Source organism: Rhinatrema bivittatum, chromosome 8, assembly GCF_901001135.1.
Source record: "Rhinatrema bivittatum chromosome 8, aRhiBiv1.1, whole genome shotgun sequence".
Classification (NCBI taxonomy): domain Eukaryota; kingdom Metazoa; phylum Chordata; class Amphibia; order Gymnophiona; family Rhinatrematidae; genus Rhinatrema; species Rhinatrema bivittatum.
In genome coordinates, this window is record NC_042622.1 from 39836969 (window position 1) to 39854275 (window position 17307).

A 17307-nucleotide genomic window follows, 5' to 3' on the forward strand; every position below is an offset into this window, starting at 1 on the left:
TACCATTACGAGGAAGGCTTGAACAATAACAATCATCCCATTCATCTTCATCCCAACCAACCACTCCTAAACCCTCTCTTCCATTTATTCAACAGAATAACAGGGCCAGTCAACCCTTCCACCCTATTCAATTCTTGCAAATTAGCATCTGTACCTCCCATAGCCTCAGACAGAGGAATGAGGATTAAATTAACCAGGTAGACTAGAGCTGCGCTTCTCAACCAGTGTGTCGCCAAGCACCGGCAGCAGGTGTGTCGCATGCTCCTGGTCTCTCCCGATGCTCTTCCTTCCCTGCTGCCATTGCGGCGGGGCTAACAGCATGTTCAAGCCCAATGGGAATGGTAGCGTTGTGAGAGGAAACTGTGGCACACGCTGTTGGCCTTTTCTTCTTCCCTCGCCTGCCCCAGAACAGGAAGTGATACACAGTGCAGTGCGCGGGAAGGAGAAAGCCGTGCTGCGTGGAAAAGTAGCGGCAGCAGTAGCAGCCCCCGAGCAGTAGCGTAGCCCGGAGCAATCGAAGCAGCCAGCAATCGGCAAAGGAGACACCAGTATAAACTTTCCGCGGCCAATGGGATTCTGCTTTCTTGGCCTGCAGGGGCTGGAGGAGGCTGCTGCAGCTACCATTTGTGCTCGGGGGAGGGAGTGGGAGGAGGAAGTGAATGAAAGAGAGAGAGAGAAGACAGCCAGCCTGTAAGTGAGAGAATGTGTGTGTGATTGAGGGCATGTGTGTAATTGAGAGTATGTGTGTAAGTGTGTGAGAGAGAGCATGTGTGTGATTGAGAGAAACTGGTCAGAGAGATGTGTGTATATTTGAGAGACCATAAAAGTGACTGGTCAGGGAGGTGACTGGTGTGTGTGTGTTTGTGTGTGAGTGTGAGAGAGAGAAAAATCATGGAAGTGAGAAAGAATGGGAGTAAAAAGTCTGGTGTTGTTGGGGTGTGTGTGAAAGAAAGCATGGGACTGAGAAGCCTGTATATGTGAGAGAGCGCATGGGAGTGGGAAGCCTGTGTGTATGTGCATGCATGAGAGACAGACTGGTTGGTAAGGTGATGGTATGTGTGAGAGAGAGAGAGAGAGACTGGGGTGTGTGTATGTGAAAGAAAGTGATTAAGGGAATGAGCAGCCTGTGTATGTGGAGAGAGCGAGCATGGGAATGAGAGAGAGACTAGTGCATGTGTGTGTAAGCGAGAGAAAGTGATTATGGGAATGAAAAGCCTGTGTATGTGGAGAGAGTGAGCATGGGCGTGAGAACCCTGGGTGTGTGTGAGATACAGTATGGGAGTTAGAAGCTCCTATATGTAAGATAGAACACGGAAGTGGGAAGCCTGTGTGTGTGTGTGTGTGTGTGTGTGTGTGTGTGTGTGTGTGTGTGTGTGTGTGTGTGGCATGAGAGAAACTGTTCAAGAAGATGACTGGTGTGTGTGTGTCAAAGACTGGTTGGGAGATGATTGGTGTGCGAGAGACAGAAACTGGTCATGGGGGTGTGACTGGTATGGTGTGTGTATGTGTGTGTGAGAGACAGAGAGACTGGTCATGGGCCCTAAGGAAGAGGACCATGAGTATAGAGCTTAGCCACTACTGCTTCTGGTATGTGCTACGGCCTGCATGGAAGAGGACAGGAGTAGGAGAGCTGCTGGAGGGGGTAAGTAAAGGTGGCTTTTTAAGTTTATCTTTCTTGATTGACTGCCATTTTAATTATTTAATATTATGTGATGTGTCTGCTTTTTTAAAATATTTTATTGGTGTTTGGAGAATTAATAGTTTTTATGAGTTTTTAATTGTTGGATGTTATTCTGTTCATAGCTGTTTTGAAACAGTTATTCTGCTTATTAGTATAGTTTTACAATTATTTCTGTGTGGGGATCTATAGCAGCTTGCTAGTTCTGTTTTCCTAAATAGGAGGTGTATTGGTGTTTAGGGCCTGATTTAATATTTGTAGTGTTGCCTTTTCATAGATAGGGTTGTTACTGATTGAGTGCATTCCATAATACAGGTGTAACTGTGTGTGGATTAGTTTATGTACATAACTGCAGATCCTGGGAATATGTTAGGTCGGTTCTGTGTGTTACTGAGGTGAGATATTTTACTAGCATGTAAGAGTTTTATCAGTCTTATTTGTTGTGTTTTCTCAAGAGGACACGCATTGGTGGTAAACTGCTGTCTTTTCATAAGTAGGGCTATTGAGCCTGGTAGTAGAAGGAGTTTGAGTTGCTGTTACTGAGATGACACCAGAACCAGAATATCTTTTTTGTAGGGTGAGGTGTATGGGGAATGTCATAATTCTGCTTTACATCCATTTTTGTGGGTCAGGGGGGTTCCCGTGGATGCAAACTGTACTTTTACAACTAGCCCCGTGACGATCATGGGTCAGTGTGTCATGCATGTGAGAACCATCTGTCAGGTGTTACCCGACAGAAAAAAGGTTGAGAACCACTGGACTAAAGGAAAGCCACTGCTTATCCCCGAGTGCAAGCAACATGGAATCTATTAGTTGGGATCCTGCCAGGGTCCTGTGAATTGGACTGGCCGCTGCTGAATAGAGGATGCTAGGCTTGATGGACCCTTGGTCTGTCCCCAGTATGTGATAGGAATTCATGGACCACAGTTGCCAAGAGCGACACCTTCAGGTACCTACCCGTTCCTGCATCTTCTTCAAACACTTTAGGTAACCTGCAATAACAAAGAATGGCAGTATGAGGCCAGATGTTAAGGAAACATGAACCGGAAAAAAAAAAAAAAAAAAGGACAGACTGTAACTGTCAATCTAGAGATATAAAAACACACACAAATATCATAGGCACACTACGAAAATAATTATATATGCAAAAGTCTTATAGCTGCACCTGAAAAATTGTGGCACTGTTCATAAATACTACCCAGAACAGAGTGGAAATGCAAGCATCCACGAATACTTCAAACAGAAATCCTGCCTGGAGTTTACAGAACGCCCCAGACAGACATATGCTAAACTAGAAAACAAATAAATAAAAAAAACAGAGAGAGGCATAGGAAAGAATCAGTACAAAAACAACAGAGAAGTATTACATAAATTCAAATATACACAGTGAGTGACCGCCCATACAGATTATTGTAACTTCCTGCTTTTAGGACTACCTCAATCTACAATTCGACCTCTGCAAATATTGCAAAATTCCGCTGCCAGAGTTTTGACAGGCAAAAAATAAGAGTGACCATATTACAGGAACACTTGCTGAACTCCACTGGCTTCCAATTGAACAAAGAATACAATATAAAGCACTTTGTATAATCCATGAACTAATCCACGAAGATAAAGCCGACTGGCTTAACACGGCACTGCGTGTGCACATACCACAAAGAAACCTGAGATCTGCAAATAAAGCTCTACTAACTGTCCCCTCTGTCAAATCAGCACATCTCACGCAAGTAAGGGAAAGAGCACTGTCACTGGCTGGTCCTGTACTCTGGAATACCATGCCACTTGAAATAAGACTACAGACAAATCTGAAATTATTCAAAACTAATCTGAAAACCTGGCTTTTTAAACAAGCATTTTATACAGATAAAGAAAAGGAAAAAAAATAGTTGAGCGATAAGGATGCACCAAGCTAGAAGTTTTTAGTAACCTACATAAGCGCATTAATGTTAAAATCAAACTGCCTAATTTGTTCCTAACAATCAGGTTTAACTTACACACCTAGTTTATTATTTTAAATTGTTACCGTACTATGATGGCACACGAGTAATTTGTAATCTATACCACCCATATTTCTCTTTATCGTGCCTTTCTGTAAACCATTGTGATGGTATTTAACTTAACGACGGTATAGAAAAATGTTTAAATAAATAAATAAAATATACATACTACAAACTCAATACATACGCTCATCCGATATTAATGACTGCATTTCACTTGTTAGAAACGCAGAAACTTGGGAATGGAAAGAGACCATGGGGCCTGTCTAATCTGCCCATCCATACCAACTAATTCAGTTTTATAATGCCTACCATTCCCTCAGAGACCCCCTGAGTTTATCCCATTCTTTCTTGAATTCAGATACCATTCTTGTCTCTACTACCTCCACGAGGAGGCTCTTCCATACATCCACTAACCTGTTTGCAAAGAAATATTTCCTAAGATTACTCCTGAGTCTACCCCCTTTCACCCTCATCTCATGACCCCTAGTTCTGGAGTCTCCTTTCCACTGAAAGAGGCTCACCTCCTGAGCATGGAAACCTTGGAGGGATTTAAATGTCTATCATATGTCCCCTGTCTCACCTTTCCTCTTGAGTATACATGGAAACAGAGAAATGAGAGGGCAGAAAAATACTTATATGGCCTATGTAGTCTGCTCAAACAGTCTATCTGTTCATGCCCAGAAATATAAATCTATAGATTTATCTTTATCTTAAAGAGGCTAATATTCAGTAGGCCATTTAGAGGACAAGTTATCCGGCTACAGTTAGCCAGAAACATGTCCAGTATATTCAGCTGGATATACTTAATATACTTGTTTATAGTTATTCGGCTTCATGCAGCCAGATAACTTTAACCCTAGCTAGCCAATGATTGGCTGAATAATCTTCTTCATAGATATCTGAGTAAGTAGCGCATCTTAGGAAAAAAAAAACCCCAAGACTCAGGAAAGATGAGACAGGGGACATATGTACCACAGAATTATAATTAAAATAAAAAATAGGAGAAACCCAACTCCATGGGGTGGCGGGCGGGTTTCGTGAGAACTGACATCCTGCTGTCCTTGGAGAACACCTGTTACAGGTAAGCAACACTGCTTTCTCTAAGGACAAGCAGGATGGTAGTCCTCACACATGGGCGAATACCTAGTAACAGGCTGCTCCCCATCACAAAAGGGGACCAACAGACACCTAACCAGCTGCCAACAGGCACAACAACCACCGTGCTGCTGGTAACAGAGGGGGAGACAGCCTGAACCCAAACAATGGGCTCTAGGCAGGAGAGTTTGGAACCTGTTTGAAGTGTGGAACTCAAGGACAGACTGGCCGAACCTACTGACACGTTGGCCATTCCTATCCAGACAGAAATGAGATGTGAATGTGTGGAGAGAACTCCACGTTGCAGCCTTGCAGATCTCCTCCACGGAAACTGCTCACAAGTGGGCAACCAACGTTGCCATGGCTCTAACATTCAGGCCGATACAGTAAACTGCGCGCGATGCAGTATTTAAATGAGGCCCGGCGGTAGATCCAGGCAAAAGGAGGCGCTAGGGACACGCTCCTTTTTGACAGGAGTGGCGGCTGTCAGCGGGTTTGACAGCCGACGCTCAATTTTGCTGGTGTCGGTTCTCGAGCCCGCTGACAGCCACGGGCTCAGAAACCGGACACTGGCAAAATTGAGCATCCGGTTTTCGGCCCGACAGCCGCGGACCGAATTCAAAATTTATTTTTTTTTTTACCTCTTTGGGACCTCCGACTTAATATCGCCATGATATTAAGTCGGAGGGTGCACAGAAAAGCAGTTTTTACTGCTTTTCTGTGCACTTTCCCGGTGCTGGAAGAAATTAGCGCCGACCTTTGGGTCGGCGCTAATTTCTGAAAGTAAAATGTGTGGCTTGGCTGCACATTTTACTTTCTGTATCCCGCGCGCATACCTAATAGGGCCATCAACGTGCATGTTGAGGGCGCTATTAGGTGCCGCGGGTTAGACGCGCGTTTTCCTCCCCTTACTGAATAAGAGGTAAGGGAAAACGCGTGTCCAAGACCAGGCTAAGAGTGCGCTCCGTCGGAGCGCACTGTACTGTATCGGCCTGAGAATTAGCCTTGACATGACCCCCAAGATGCAAGCCCTCCTGGGCATAATAGAAGGAGATGCAATCTGCTAGCCCACTGGATAGTGTATGTTTGGCAACGGCAACACTCAACCTATTCTTGTCAAAAGAAATAAAAAGTTGGGTGGACAGTCTATGGGCTTCTGTCCACTCCAGATAGAAGGCTAAGGCTCGCTTGCAGATCAAACTGTGCAGTGTTCGTTCACCTTGGTGCGAATGGGGCCTGGGAAAGAATATTGGCAGGATGACTGACTGGTTAAGATGGAAACCCGGCACCACCTTAGGAAGGAACCTAAGATGCATACGCAAGACCACTCTGTCATGAAAACTTAGAATAAGGTGGATAAGTCACCAAGGCCTGGAGCTCGCTGACCCTACGTGCTGAGGTGACCGCCACAAAAAATATGACCTTCCAGGTCAAGTACTTCAAGTCATGGGAGCACAGCAGCTCAAAAGGAGCTTTCATCAGCGACTCATAGTGCCTGAGCTTGAGATAGAGAATTACTGGGATACGTACAAACACATGAACTGATATATAATAAAGACTCACCTTTCTTATACAAAATAAAAGCAGAGAATACGGCAATCATAACTAGGACAATCAGAATGATGGGGATTATCACAGCCTCATGGCTCCTTGGCTCTGTGGGTCCTGTAGAAAAAGAACAAGAAATTACAGGTCGGACTGACACTAGCCCACTACCCCTCCAGGTAACCTTGGGCAAGTCACCTTAGCTGTGTTCTAGTGAAAGTGGTTCCCATCCCAGTCCTGGAGGCACACCAAACCCGGCTGGTTTTTGCATACATCTAGTAGCGCTATGAAAATGATTAATAGCAATAGTAGTAATGAGAAACAATTGAATATACGGGAGGCCCGGTATATGCAAATCTCTCTAGGCTTGGGAATAATTGCCCGATGGAGGCCAGCCACAGGCTCTTCTCCCACTGGTTTTCTGCGTGACCTTGGACTAGCTGCTTCCATTTTCTACCAGCCTAACTTTACCCAACTGTAACTGGGCAATAACAAAAATAATCTTCTTCCTCACCTCTTTGGAAGCTTTCAGGCCATCCACTCTAGAAACGGCGATAAATGTGTTCTTAAAAAGGAAAGCATTTTAAAATTCTTTGGGATCCGGTCTGAGTGCAAGGTGATGATGACCTGAATTTATAAATGCAAATACTACCAGTGTCCATTAGCCAAAATTATGAAATATCCAAACGGAATATCTATCAAAAATAAGGGACATGCATGACAACTACCAATAGCTTAAAAAAAAAAAAAAAAAAAAGTAAAGGGGGCCTCAGTATTGTCATGATACTTTTATTACTCAAAATCAAGATGGATTGTTGTACAGGTAGTCCTGGGGAGGGCAAACTATAAACCAAAGGTGCACGTTCTGGTAAAAGATTAAATGGCTGCACCCTCATAATATGCAAGTCACCAACCACGTTGTACTGTAGTGGCACCCACACTATCCTGTAGGAAAAGAATTCTTTCCTGGAATACTTCCGGTTTCAATCACAGCTATATAAACCCAGTTAACAGAAAAAAAAAAAACCAACAGGGTAGACCACTGTATGTTGAACCATAACATCTGCGAATAATGGTGCCTTTTTAATCACCGGCCCATAAAGATTATTTGAAATCATATGACAGTCCATAGTCAATTCGAGATTTGGTTTTATGTGCACAGAAAGAAAAAAAAAAAAAAGGGCACTTATCTTGGCTTGTCAACTGTTTATCTTATTTGCACATAAAATCCTCTCAGGGTTTTATCTTCACTCTTAGAATGTCTGGATTTAGGGCTAAGGGGCCTATTTCTCTTACTTATCTATAGGACCTCTGTTTTATCTGGGTTCAAGTGTCTTTGATCCAACCAGTGGGCAACTTCATTTAAACAAGCATTAACCCTTCCTATATCCTCCACTTGATTCACACTACCCCAGGTAAGAACCTGTTTATCATCCACGAATAATTGGATTATTTCCATACTGCAGCACTTGGGCTGTATTAAGAGTTTTCAGATCACCTTGCCCAAACATGAGATATTCGATACAGAGACAGAGGAATCTGCCTCCTTTTTACAATACAGGCCGAACTACTGCTTACTTTAGTTGTTGGCAGAATTTAATATACTGTGCATCCAGCTACCGAGCTAAATTTGAATTCTTTGGTAAATACTGCAATTTCCGGTTTTCCCCATATCTGAACAATACCAGATTCAGCCTTTGTAAAGGCGCAACCAATCCTTATTAGCGACACGTTGTATCCGGGGGCCCCTTAATCCCCCTGCATGCTCAGGAAATGGTCCGGCTCCTCTTTAGGAATGTTCTAGGATGTGCTCACACAAAAAACTAAAAAAACTTTCCAAGGCAGAAGTTTCCATAACTCAATCGCCCCAACAGTCTGACATTTCTTCCCTAAAATGATATCAAACAGCCCCAATATTTTTTTTTTTTTTTTTTTTAGTGCTAGGTTGTAATTTCTTCAGAGCTCTCAGCACCAAAAATACTAACACATCCGCTGTACGCATATAATGGGATAAACTACGGGTAGCAGGAGGCATTTCCCCGACCCTCATTCAGAGGGAAGACATTCTGCAAGGACCACTCCCCTAGGAATTTCCTTAAACTCATAGCAGGGGCAGAACACAAGTCAACTTACCACACAGCACATCAGAGTGCGCTGTACCGTCCTTCTTCACCACCAGCCCCTGGGCCTCACAGCTGCAAGGGAAGAAAGGTTCTGCTTTTAGAAAGATCGCATGATGATAGAAAAGAAAAGGAATAAGAACTGTGCAGAGTGATGAAAGTGTCAACTACTAGGGACTGCCAACGGAGGGCAGCATTTGCAGAGATACAAGTCACTCTTTAAAGTTATATCTAGTCTATAAAATATCTATCTACACATTGCACATACATACACACACATGCACATTTGTTTGAAAAGAAATAGGAAATGAAACATTTTCTATTTTGTTTTATAATGTTTTCAAAACAAAAAGAAAGGAAAAAAACCAATGAGATTTCATTGGTTTTTCTTTAGTTTCGTTTAGGGAAGAAAAAGGAAAATGGCTCAGGGCAACCCCCAAAAATTGCTGGGATCAGGAACCTCCTTGGGCCCCACTTACCCCATCCATAGGGGGGTCCTGTCGATGCAGCCAACCCAAGGCCTAGGCCTAGACCAATGCCTGGGATGTTGTCTAGGCCTAGGCTTATGACTGGCATTAGGGCCGGCCTAGATGCCTCGGCCTAGACCCAGGCACAGGCCCGATGGCAGGGCCCAGCCCAGAGCCTAGGTCCTGTCTCTGAGGCCTCAGCCTAAGCTCAAGACTGATGCCAGGGCCCAGCCCAAAAGCTGGGTCCCATAGAGGACTCAGCCCACCCCGGAGACTGGTCCTATCATTAAGACCAAGGCATAAGCCTGATGCCAGAGGCCAGCTCCTGTCACAAAGGCCTCAGCCCAGGCCTGAGTCTGAGTCCTATCACCTTATCCTCAGCCCAAGCCCAGGCCAAAGCCTGACACCCCATTGCCAGAGCCTTAGCCTAGGCCTGGAGGTAGGGGGACCAGGCCTCCAGACATCCTTTCCTACCAATGTCCTCTTGAAATGAAGTCCTTGGTTTCGAGGATGCACCAGTCTGACATCACATCAGCACCTACCTCCTGAGCAGAGGCACCATTTTGATGTACGGCCATATATTTTAATAGCCTTACATCAAAATGGCATCCTCTACTCAGGAGGAAAGCACCAGAAAGACATCACTCTGGTGCTACCTCCAAGCGGAAGGTGTCAATTCAAGATGTTGTCAGACGGAAGAGAGTATCTGAAGGCGTGGTCCCCATCCTCTGCTCCAGGCCCTGGCATCGTGCCTGAGCCTGGACTGAGGTGTCAGCAACGGGACACGGCCTGAGATGGGCAGAGACCTCGGCAATGGGATCTAGCATCCAAGCTGGTCTTTGCCTCAGTGATAGGACCCAGATTCCGGGCCAGGCCCCAGCATCTGACCTGGGCCTAGGCTGAAGCTTTGGTTTGGGCCCTGGCACCATTCTTAGGCTTCGAGCTGGCTGCATCGATGGGATAAGAGCGGGCCAGAGAGTTTTCTGATGCTAGCAATATTTGGGAGGTGGGTGCAGGGGGTCCTGGGGAGGCACCATTTAATTTTTTTTGTTTTGTTTTTGGGGTTGTTGTTTTTTTTTTTTTTTTTTTAAATGTTCATTTCATTTCTGTAAACTACAGAAACAAAATAAATATTAAACGAAACACCCTGGGGAAAGCCCCCGCCCAATATAAAAAAAAATGAAATTTTTTTCCTGCATATGCCTAAGATATGGATAACTACACATACACATTTAGCCTGTCTTTCCAAAGAATGCTCAAGACAGTTTACTGCCTTATTAGAATTAAAGCACAAGAAATTCCTGATTTAAAAAGCTTACAACTTAAGGAATTTAAAAAAAAAGTGTATTTTTGGTTTCACGTGCACATTTACCTGCACAACACAGGTGGTCTAGGGATATTCCAGGGTGGGGCCAAAAGGTATGCACGTAAGTTGCTATTTTATGAGATTTATGTGAATACATTAGGAAATTTATTCACACAATTTTAACATCTGCTAATTGTCTAGTGCAACTGATATCAGATTCATCTGTTGTCTACTATTGGTTAGGTGGAAAATCTGGGTGAACAGGGTGGAGTGCAGGGTGAAGAACTGGGAGGGTCTCGATGACCTGGAGAAGGACTGGGTGAACTGGTGGAGGTATCGGCAAGCTGGTGCTTTCAATTACGCACGCATGTTGCAAAATATACTGACTTCCACATATAAATCTTATCGACCGATGGTTACGCCACAACAGGTTAGTTTTGAATTTAACTAGGACTGAGCTTCTCTATTAATAAGATTTCCAGTTCCTGATGCACCTGCTACTTTTGCCTATGAGGGACATACATAAACACCAGCCAAGCAAGGGTGCAATCTAAAGGTGGTCTTAGCTCATCAACTTTCTTTTTGTACTCATATTAAAGCAATTGTGACCTCCTCTTATGCTAAACTTAGGATGTTGCGCCATTTGAAACCGTTGTTGTCTTCTGAGAATTTCTGGATTGCACTTCAGATGCCAGTTTTCCATCACTAGACTCTTGCAGCTCTTTATATGTAGGCTTACTGGCCAATGCCCTGAGAGCACTCCAAATAATACAAAATGCGCTGGCATGACTGTTAACTGGGACAGATATCTCCAGTTCTCCTAACCCTTCACTGGAGAATTGACTTTACAATGGTTACTCTCGTTCATAGATTGTTGAACCACTAGACCACTCCTCCTCCAATCCAGGAATGGATGAATTTCCCAGCAAGCTAGCCTAACATTTTTTCTCTTTTAAAATGATAGCAATACCTAGAGAAATATTGGAAAAATTACTTACCTGACAATTTTGTTTTCCTTAGTGTAGACAGATGGACTCAGGACCAGTGGGTTATGCTCCCCTGCCAACAGATGGAGACGGAGCAAGCTGATGTTACAGTATATATACTAATACTCCTGCAGTGATTCCAGCCTGCCAGTCTTCTCTTCAAAGCAATTGTGGACAGGCTAGCAAAAAACTTGATTAAAAACAGTTAACCATAACTGTTCTCAACCATCAATAAACAGTGAACTCAAGTAAGAACATAGATACCCCAATCTAGGGACTAGATGAGCACTTTCCAGTAAACCCTGGGAACCCGTAGCCCCACAGGAGGATTATTGACACAATCATTTGGCAGCCGAGGGCAGGAAGCAGAGTCCATCTGTCTACACTAAGGAAAATGAAATTATCAGGTAAGACATTTCTCCATTTCCTAGCGTGTAGCCAGATGGACTCAGGACCAGTGGGATGTACCAGAGTTATTCCCTTCACTGCATGTATAAACGCTGCATCCTCCCGGGCCTGCACATCCAGACAATAAAACCTGGAAAAAGTATGTGAGGAGGATCACAGCTTGGCAGACATCGACGGGAGACAATAATCTAACTTCTGCCCATGACACCGCCTGAGCCCTAAGCAGAGTAGGCAACGACTTATCAGCATTCACATACGCAGCTGTGACCCCCCCTCCTTAATCCACCGAGCTATAGTAGCCCACAAAGCTAGTTCACCCTGCTTCCTTCCGCCATGAAGGACAAACAGGCGATCTGTCTTTCGGAAAGGTTCAGAAACTTCCAGATACCGCACAACATGTCTCTTGACATCCAAGGACGCAAGAGTCAATACTCCTTCGCATCCCTGCTCTTATCTCTTATCCATTGTTACTGAAGTGGTTTACAGGCCTCCGACTCAAATGGAAGAACTAGACAAAGATCTGGTCGAAGACATCCAAAAGTTGAAAAAGAAGGGAGAAGTGTTGATCGTTGGAGATTTTAATCTGCCGGACGTAGACTGGAGAATCCCTTCTGTGGAATCTACAGAGCGTAGGATTAAATGGTCAATTTTCTCAGTGGAAAAGGGTAAACAGTGGAGTGCCTCAGGGATCTGTACTTGGACAAGTGCTTTTCAATATATTTATGAATGATCTGGAAAGGAATACGATGAGTGAGGTTATCAAATTTGCAGATGATACAAAATTATTCAGAGTAGTTAAATCACAAGCGGATTGTGATAATTGCAGGAGGACCTTGCAAGACTGGAAGATTGGGCATCCAAATGGCAGATGAAATTTAATGTGGACAAGTGCAAGGTGTTGCATATAGGGAAAAATAACCTTTGCTGTAGTTATACGATATTAGGTTCCATATTAGGAGCTACCACCCAGGAAAAGATCTAGGCATCATAGTGGATAATACTTTAAAATTGTCGGCTCAGTGTGCTGCAAAAAAGTCAAACAGAATGTTAGGAATTAACAGTCAAAAAAGTAAACAGAATGTTAGGAATTAAGAAGGGAATACTTAATAAAACAGAAAAATGTCATAATGCCTTTGTATCACTCCATGGTGAAATCTCACCTTGAATACTGTGTACAATTCTGGTTGCCTCATCTCATAAAAGATATAGTTGCGATGGAGAAGGTACAGAGAAAGGCGACCAAAATGATAAAGGGAATAGAGCAGCTCCCCTATGAGGAAAGACTGAAGAGGTTAGGGCTGTTCAGCTTGGAGAAGAGACGGCTGAGGGGGGATATGATAGAGGTCTTTAAAGAGAAGATGTGAATCGGTTATTTGCACTTTCGGATAATAGAAGGACTAGGAGACACTCCATGAAGTTAGCAAGTAGCACATTTAAGACTAATTGGAGAACATGTTTTTTCACTCAACACACAATTAAGCTCTGGAATTTGTTGCCATAGGATGTGGTTAGTGCAGTTTGGGCCAGATTTTAAAACTTATGTGCGCACAAATCTGCGCCCGATTTTATAACATGCACATGGGCCTCTGAAACAGGCAAGAGCTGCAACCTGTACCTTCAAGGAATTAGGGGCCAATCCTTTATTCAACCCATCCTGCAAAAAGTCCAGAATGAGAGGGATCTTAACGTAACGAGGAAAAATACCGCGTTCCTCGCACCAGGCCTCACACACTTTCCAAACCCGCACATAAGGATTCGCACTCACAAAGCGGGGAGTAGCTGGCTTGTTACGGCAGTTACTACCCCAAACCAAATAAGCCTGATACTTCACTTTCAATGCATATCCTGCTTCAACCGCAGGGGAGAAGAAAAACTGATACTTCACGCATATCCAGCATAGCTCCCTGCTTCAACGGCAGGGGAGAAGAAAAACAACCAATAAGGGCTGAATAACACAGTCTGGGTAAAACAAATAAACATGGGTGTAGCTTGCTTATTGCGGCGGCTACTACCCCTAACGAATCAAGCTAGATATTTCACTTGGTTGCAGCTCCATCACTGCTCTCTACATTAAAGGTGGGGGTGGAAGAGAAATAGAACCAAAGAGCTAAGAGAAACAGATAAGTATGAGAAAAAAATGTGAAGCTTGCTGGGCAGACTGGATGGGCCGTTTGGTCTTCTTCTGCCGTCATTTCTATGTTTCTATGTTTCTATAAGTTAAGGAAGTGGAGAACTTTCGAATGCGGAGTAAGGTGGCAACCACCACAGAAGAATATCCACCACTTTGACAGGCGAGCCTTCTCAAGGGCTAGACCATAAGACAGAACCGATTCAGATCCTCATGGAGACCCAGTCCCTGCTGCAACAGTTACATGTGCGATGGAAGACGAAGAGGGGATTCCACCAGGAGCATTCGCATATCTGCATACCATGGATGCCTGGGCCAGTCCAGTGCCACCAGGAGTACCAGCCCCCTGTGGCCTTCGATCTTGTAAATGATCCTGCCCAACAAGGGCCATGGAGGAAAAGCATAAAGCAACCTGTCTTCCGGCCAGAACCATACAAGAGCATCTAAGCCCTGGGACCACAGATCTCTCCTGCAACTGAAGAATCGAGGAACCTTCACACTGCAAGAAGTCGCCAGCAGGTCTAGGAACGGAAGGCCCCAGGAAGCCACTATCAGCTGAAATGCCTCGGTGGACAATACCCATTCTCCTGGGTCCAGACTCTCCCTGCTGAGAAAGTCTGCTCTTACGTTGTTTTCTCCTGCAATGTGAGAGGCCAAGATCATCTGTAGATGTCCTTCTGCCCAGTCCATCTCCTGCGACACTTGCTGGCTCTTGGTTCCTCCCTGGCGACTGATGTAGGCCACCATTGTCATGTTGTCTGACATCATGCAAACTGCTTGACCCAGCAGCCTGTGGTTGAACTGCAAGCAGGCCAACCGGATCACCTGAGCTCCCAGGCGATTAAATGTTCCAAAAGGGACATTTCGGCACTCTAACGTCTCTAAGCCAACAGCTCCTGACAGCGAGCTCCCCAGCCCTGGAGAGTCACATTTGTCGTGAGCACAAACCAATGTGGGGAAGACAAGGAAAATCTCTTGCAATGATGAGCCTCCTGCAACCACCAATGGAGGCAAGAACAGATTTCCATTGGCAAGAAGAGCCAAACTGAATAGTCCTGAGACTGTGGGTTCCAACAGACAGCAGTGAGCACTTTAGAGGACACATATGCTCCCTCGCCCATGGCACCACTTCCAGGGTTGCTGCCATCAAGCCAAGTACCTACAGACAGCACCACACTGATGGGCGTATAGTGTTCCTCAACTGATGCACTTGTGACATCAATTTCCGGCAGGAAAACATTGCCTTGCCTCATGTCGAACTGGATCCCCAGATACTCCGACAATTGGGATGGCTGAAGATTGCTCTTGGCAAGGATCACCACCCAATCCAGTTCCTGCAACAAGGAGATTACCTTGTTGATCACCAGGCAGCTCTCTTTCTGAGACTGGCTCGAATCAGCAAAATATGGATGCACCAGGATCCCATCTCTTCGCAATGCTGCCGCTACTACCACCATGACCTTGGAAAATGTTCTGGGGGGGGGGGAGGCATTGGCTAGACCAAAGCGCAGCACCTAAAACTGATAATGGCGCCCCAACACCGCAAAATACAGAAAACACTGGTGTTCCAAATGGAAGGGAATTTGAAGGTATGCCTCAGACAGATTTAGAAATATCAGAAAGTCCCCCGACTGCACGGCCATTATCACAGAGAACATAAGAAGAACATAAGAAACTGCCATACTAGGTCAGACCAAGCGTCCAACAAGCCCAGCATCCTGATTCCAACAGTGGCCAATCCAGGCTACAAGTACCTGAAAACTAAGTATATCCCACGCTACTGATGTTAGTAATAGCAGTGGCTATTTTCTAAGTCAACTTGATTAATAGCAGGTAATGGACTTCTCCAAAAACTTCTCCAAACCTTTTTTAGACCCAGCTGCACTAACTGCTCTAATCACATCCCCTGGCAACAAATTCCAGAGTTTAATTGTGTGTTGAGTGAAAAAGAATTTTCTCCAATTAGTTTTAAATGTGCTACATGCTAACTTCATGGAGTTTCCCCTAGTCCTTCTATTAACCGAAAGAGTAAATAACGGATTCACATTTATCTATTCTAGAACTCTCGTGATTTTAAAGACCTCTATCATATCTCCCCCCCAGCAGTCTCCTCTCCAAGCTGAACAGCCCTAACCTCTTCAGCCTATCCTCATAGGGAAGCTGTTCCATCCCCTTTATCATTTTGGTCGCCCTTCTCTGTACCTTCTCCATCGCAACTATATCTTCCTTGAGATGCGGCGACCAGAATTGTATACACTATTCAAGGTGTGGTCTCACCATGGAACGATACAGAGGCATTATGACATCCTCCGTTTTATTCACCATTCCCTTCCTAATGATTCCTAGCATTGTTTGCTTTTTTTGACTGCCGCAGCACACTGAGCCAATAATTTCAAAGTATTATCCACTATGACACCTAGATCTCTTTCCTGGGCGGTAGCTCCGAATATGGAACCTAACATCATATAACTACAGCATGGGTTAGTTTTCCCTATATGCATCACCTTGCACTTATCCACATTAAATTTCATCTGCCATTTGGATGCCCAATTTTCCAGACTCACAAGGTTCTCCTGCAATTTATCACAATCCGCTTGTGATTTAACTACTCTGAATAATTTTGTATCATCTGCAAATTTGATTACCTCACTCATCACATTCCTTTCCAGATCATTTATAAATAAATATATTGAAAAGCACTGGTCCTTGTTCAGATCCTTGAGGCACTCCACAGTATACACTTTTCCATTGAGAAAATTGTCCACTTAATCTTACTCTCTGTTTCCTGTCTTTTAACCAGTTTGTAATCCTCAAAAGGACATCGCCACCAATCCCATGACTTTTTACTCATGAGGAGCTTTGTCAAATGCCCTCTGACTACATCCACCGGTTCACCTATATCTACATGTTTATTAATCCCTTCAAAAAAGTGAAGCAGATTTGTGAGGCAAGACTTGCCTTGGGTAAAGCCATGCTGACTTTGTTCCATTAAACCATGTCTTTCTATATGTTCTGTGATTTTGATCTTTAGAACACTTTCCACTATTTTTCTTGGCACTGAAGACCGGGTAACTGGTCTGTAGTTTACCGGATCACCCTGGAGCCCTTTTTAAATATTGGGGTTACATTCGCCACCCTCCAGTCTTCAGGTACAATGCATGATTTTAATGACAGGTAACAAATTTTAACAGGTCTGAAATGTCATTTTTTAGTTCCTTCAGAACCCTGGGGTGTATACCATCCGGTCCAGGTGATTTACTACTCTTCAGTTTATCAATCAGGCCTACCACATCTTCTAGGTTCACCATAATGTGGTTTAGTCCATCTGAATCATTACTCACCATGCAAAATGAGACCTTCAAATGGCAGTTGACACTTCTTGGACACAACAAAATAGATGGAATATCGGCCCATACTTTCCTGAGACAGAGGCACAGGAACCACTGCCTTCAACCTGAGGAGCCTTAGAAGCGTAGACTCCACTGCCTGCTTCTACTGCAGGGTGTGGCAAGAAGACACCATGACTACATCCTGAGAAATACTGTGAAATCCAATGCATTTCTCTTGTATCACT

General features: G+C 44.3%; 1 protein-coding gene across 4 annotated transcripts in view; it reads right to left on the reverse strand.

Moving 5' to 3' along the window:
• The window catches only part of CD40 (CD40 molecule), a 78160-nt gene that overhangs the window by 14421 nt on the left and 46432 nt on the right, over positions 1-17307 (reverse strand). For all 4 annotated transcript variants that reach the window (XM_029612037.1, XM_029612036.1, XM_029612035.1 and 1 more), the window contains 3 exons: positions 8452-8513; positions 6337-6438; positions 2636-2670 (listed from right to left, as the gene is read on the reverse strand). In XM_029612037.1, the coding sequence (XP_029467897.1) occupies positions 2636-2670; positions 6337-6438; positions 8452-8513 (199 nt within the window). The remainder of the gene's footprint in view (positions 1-2635; positions 2671-6336; positions 6439-8451; positions 8514-17307) is intronic.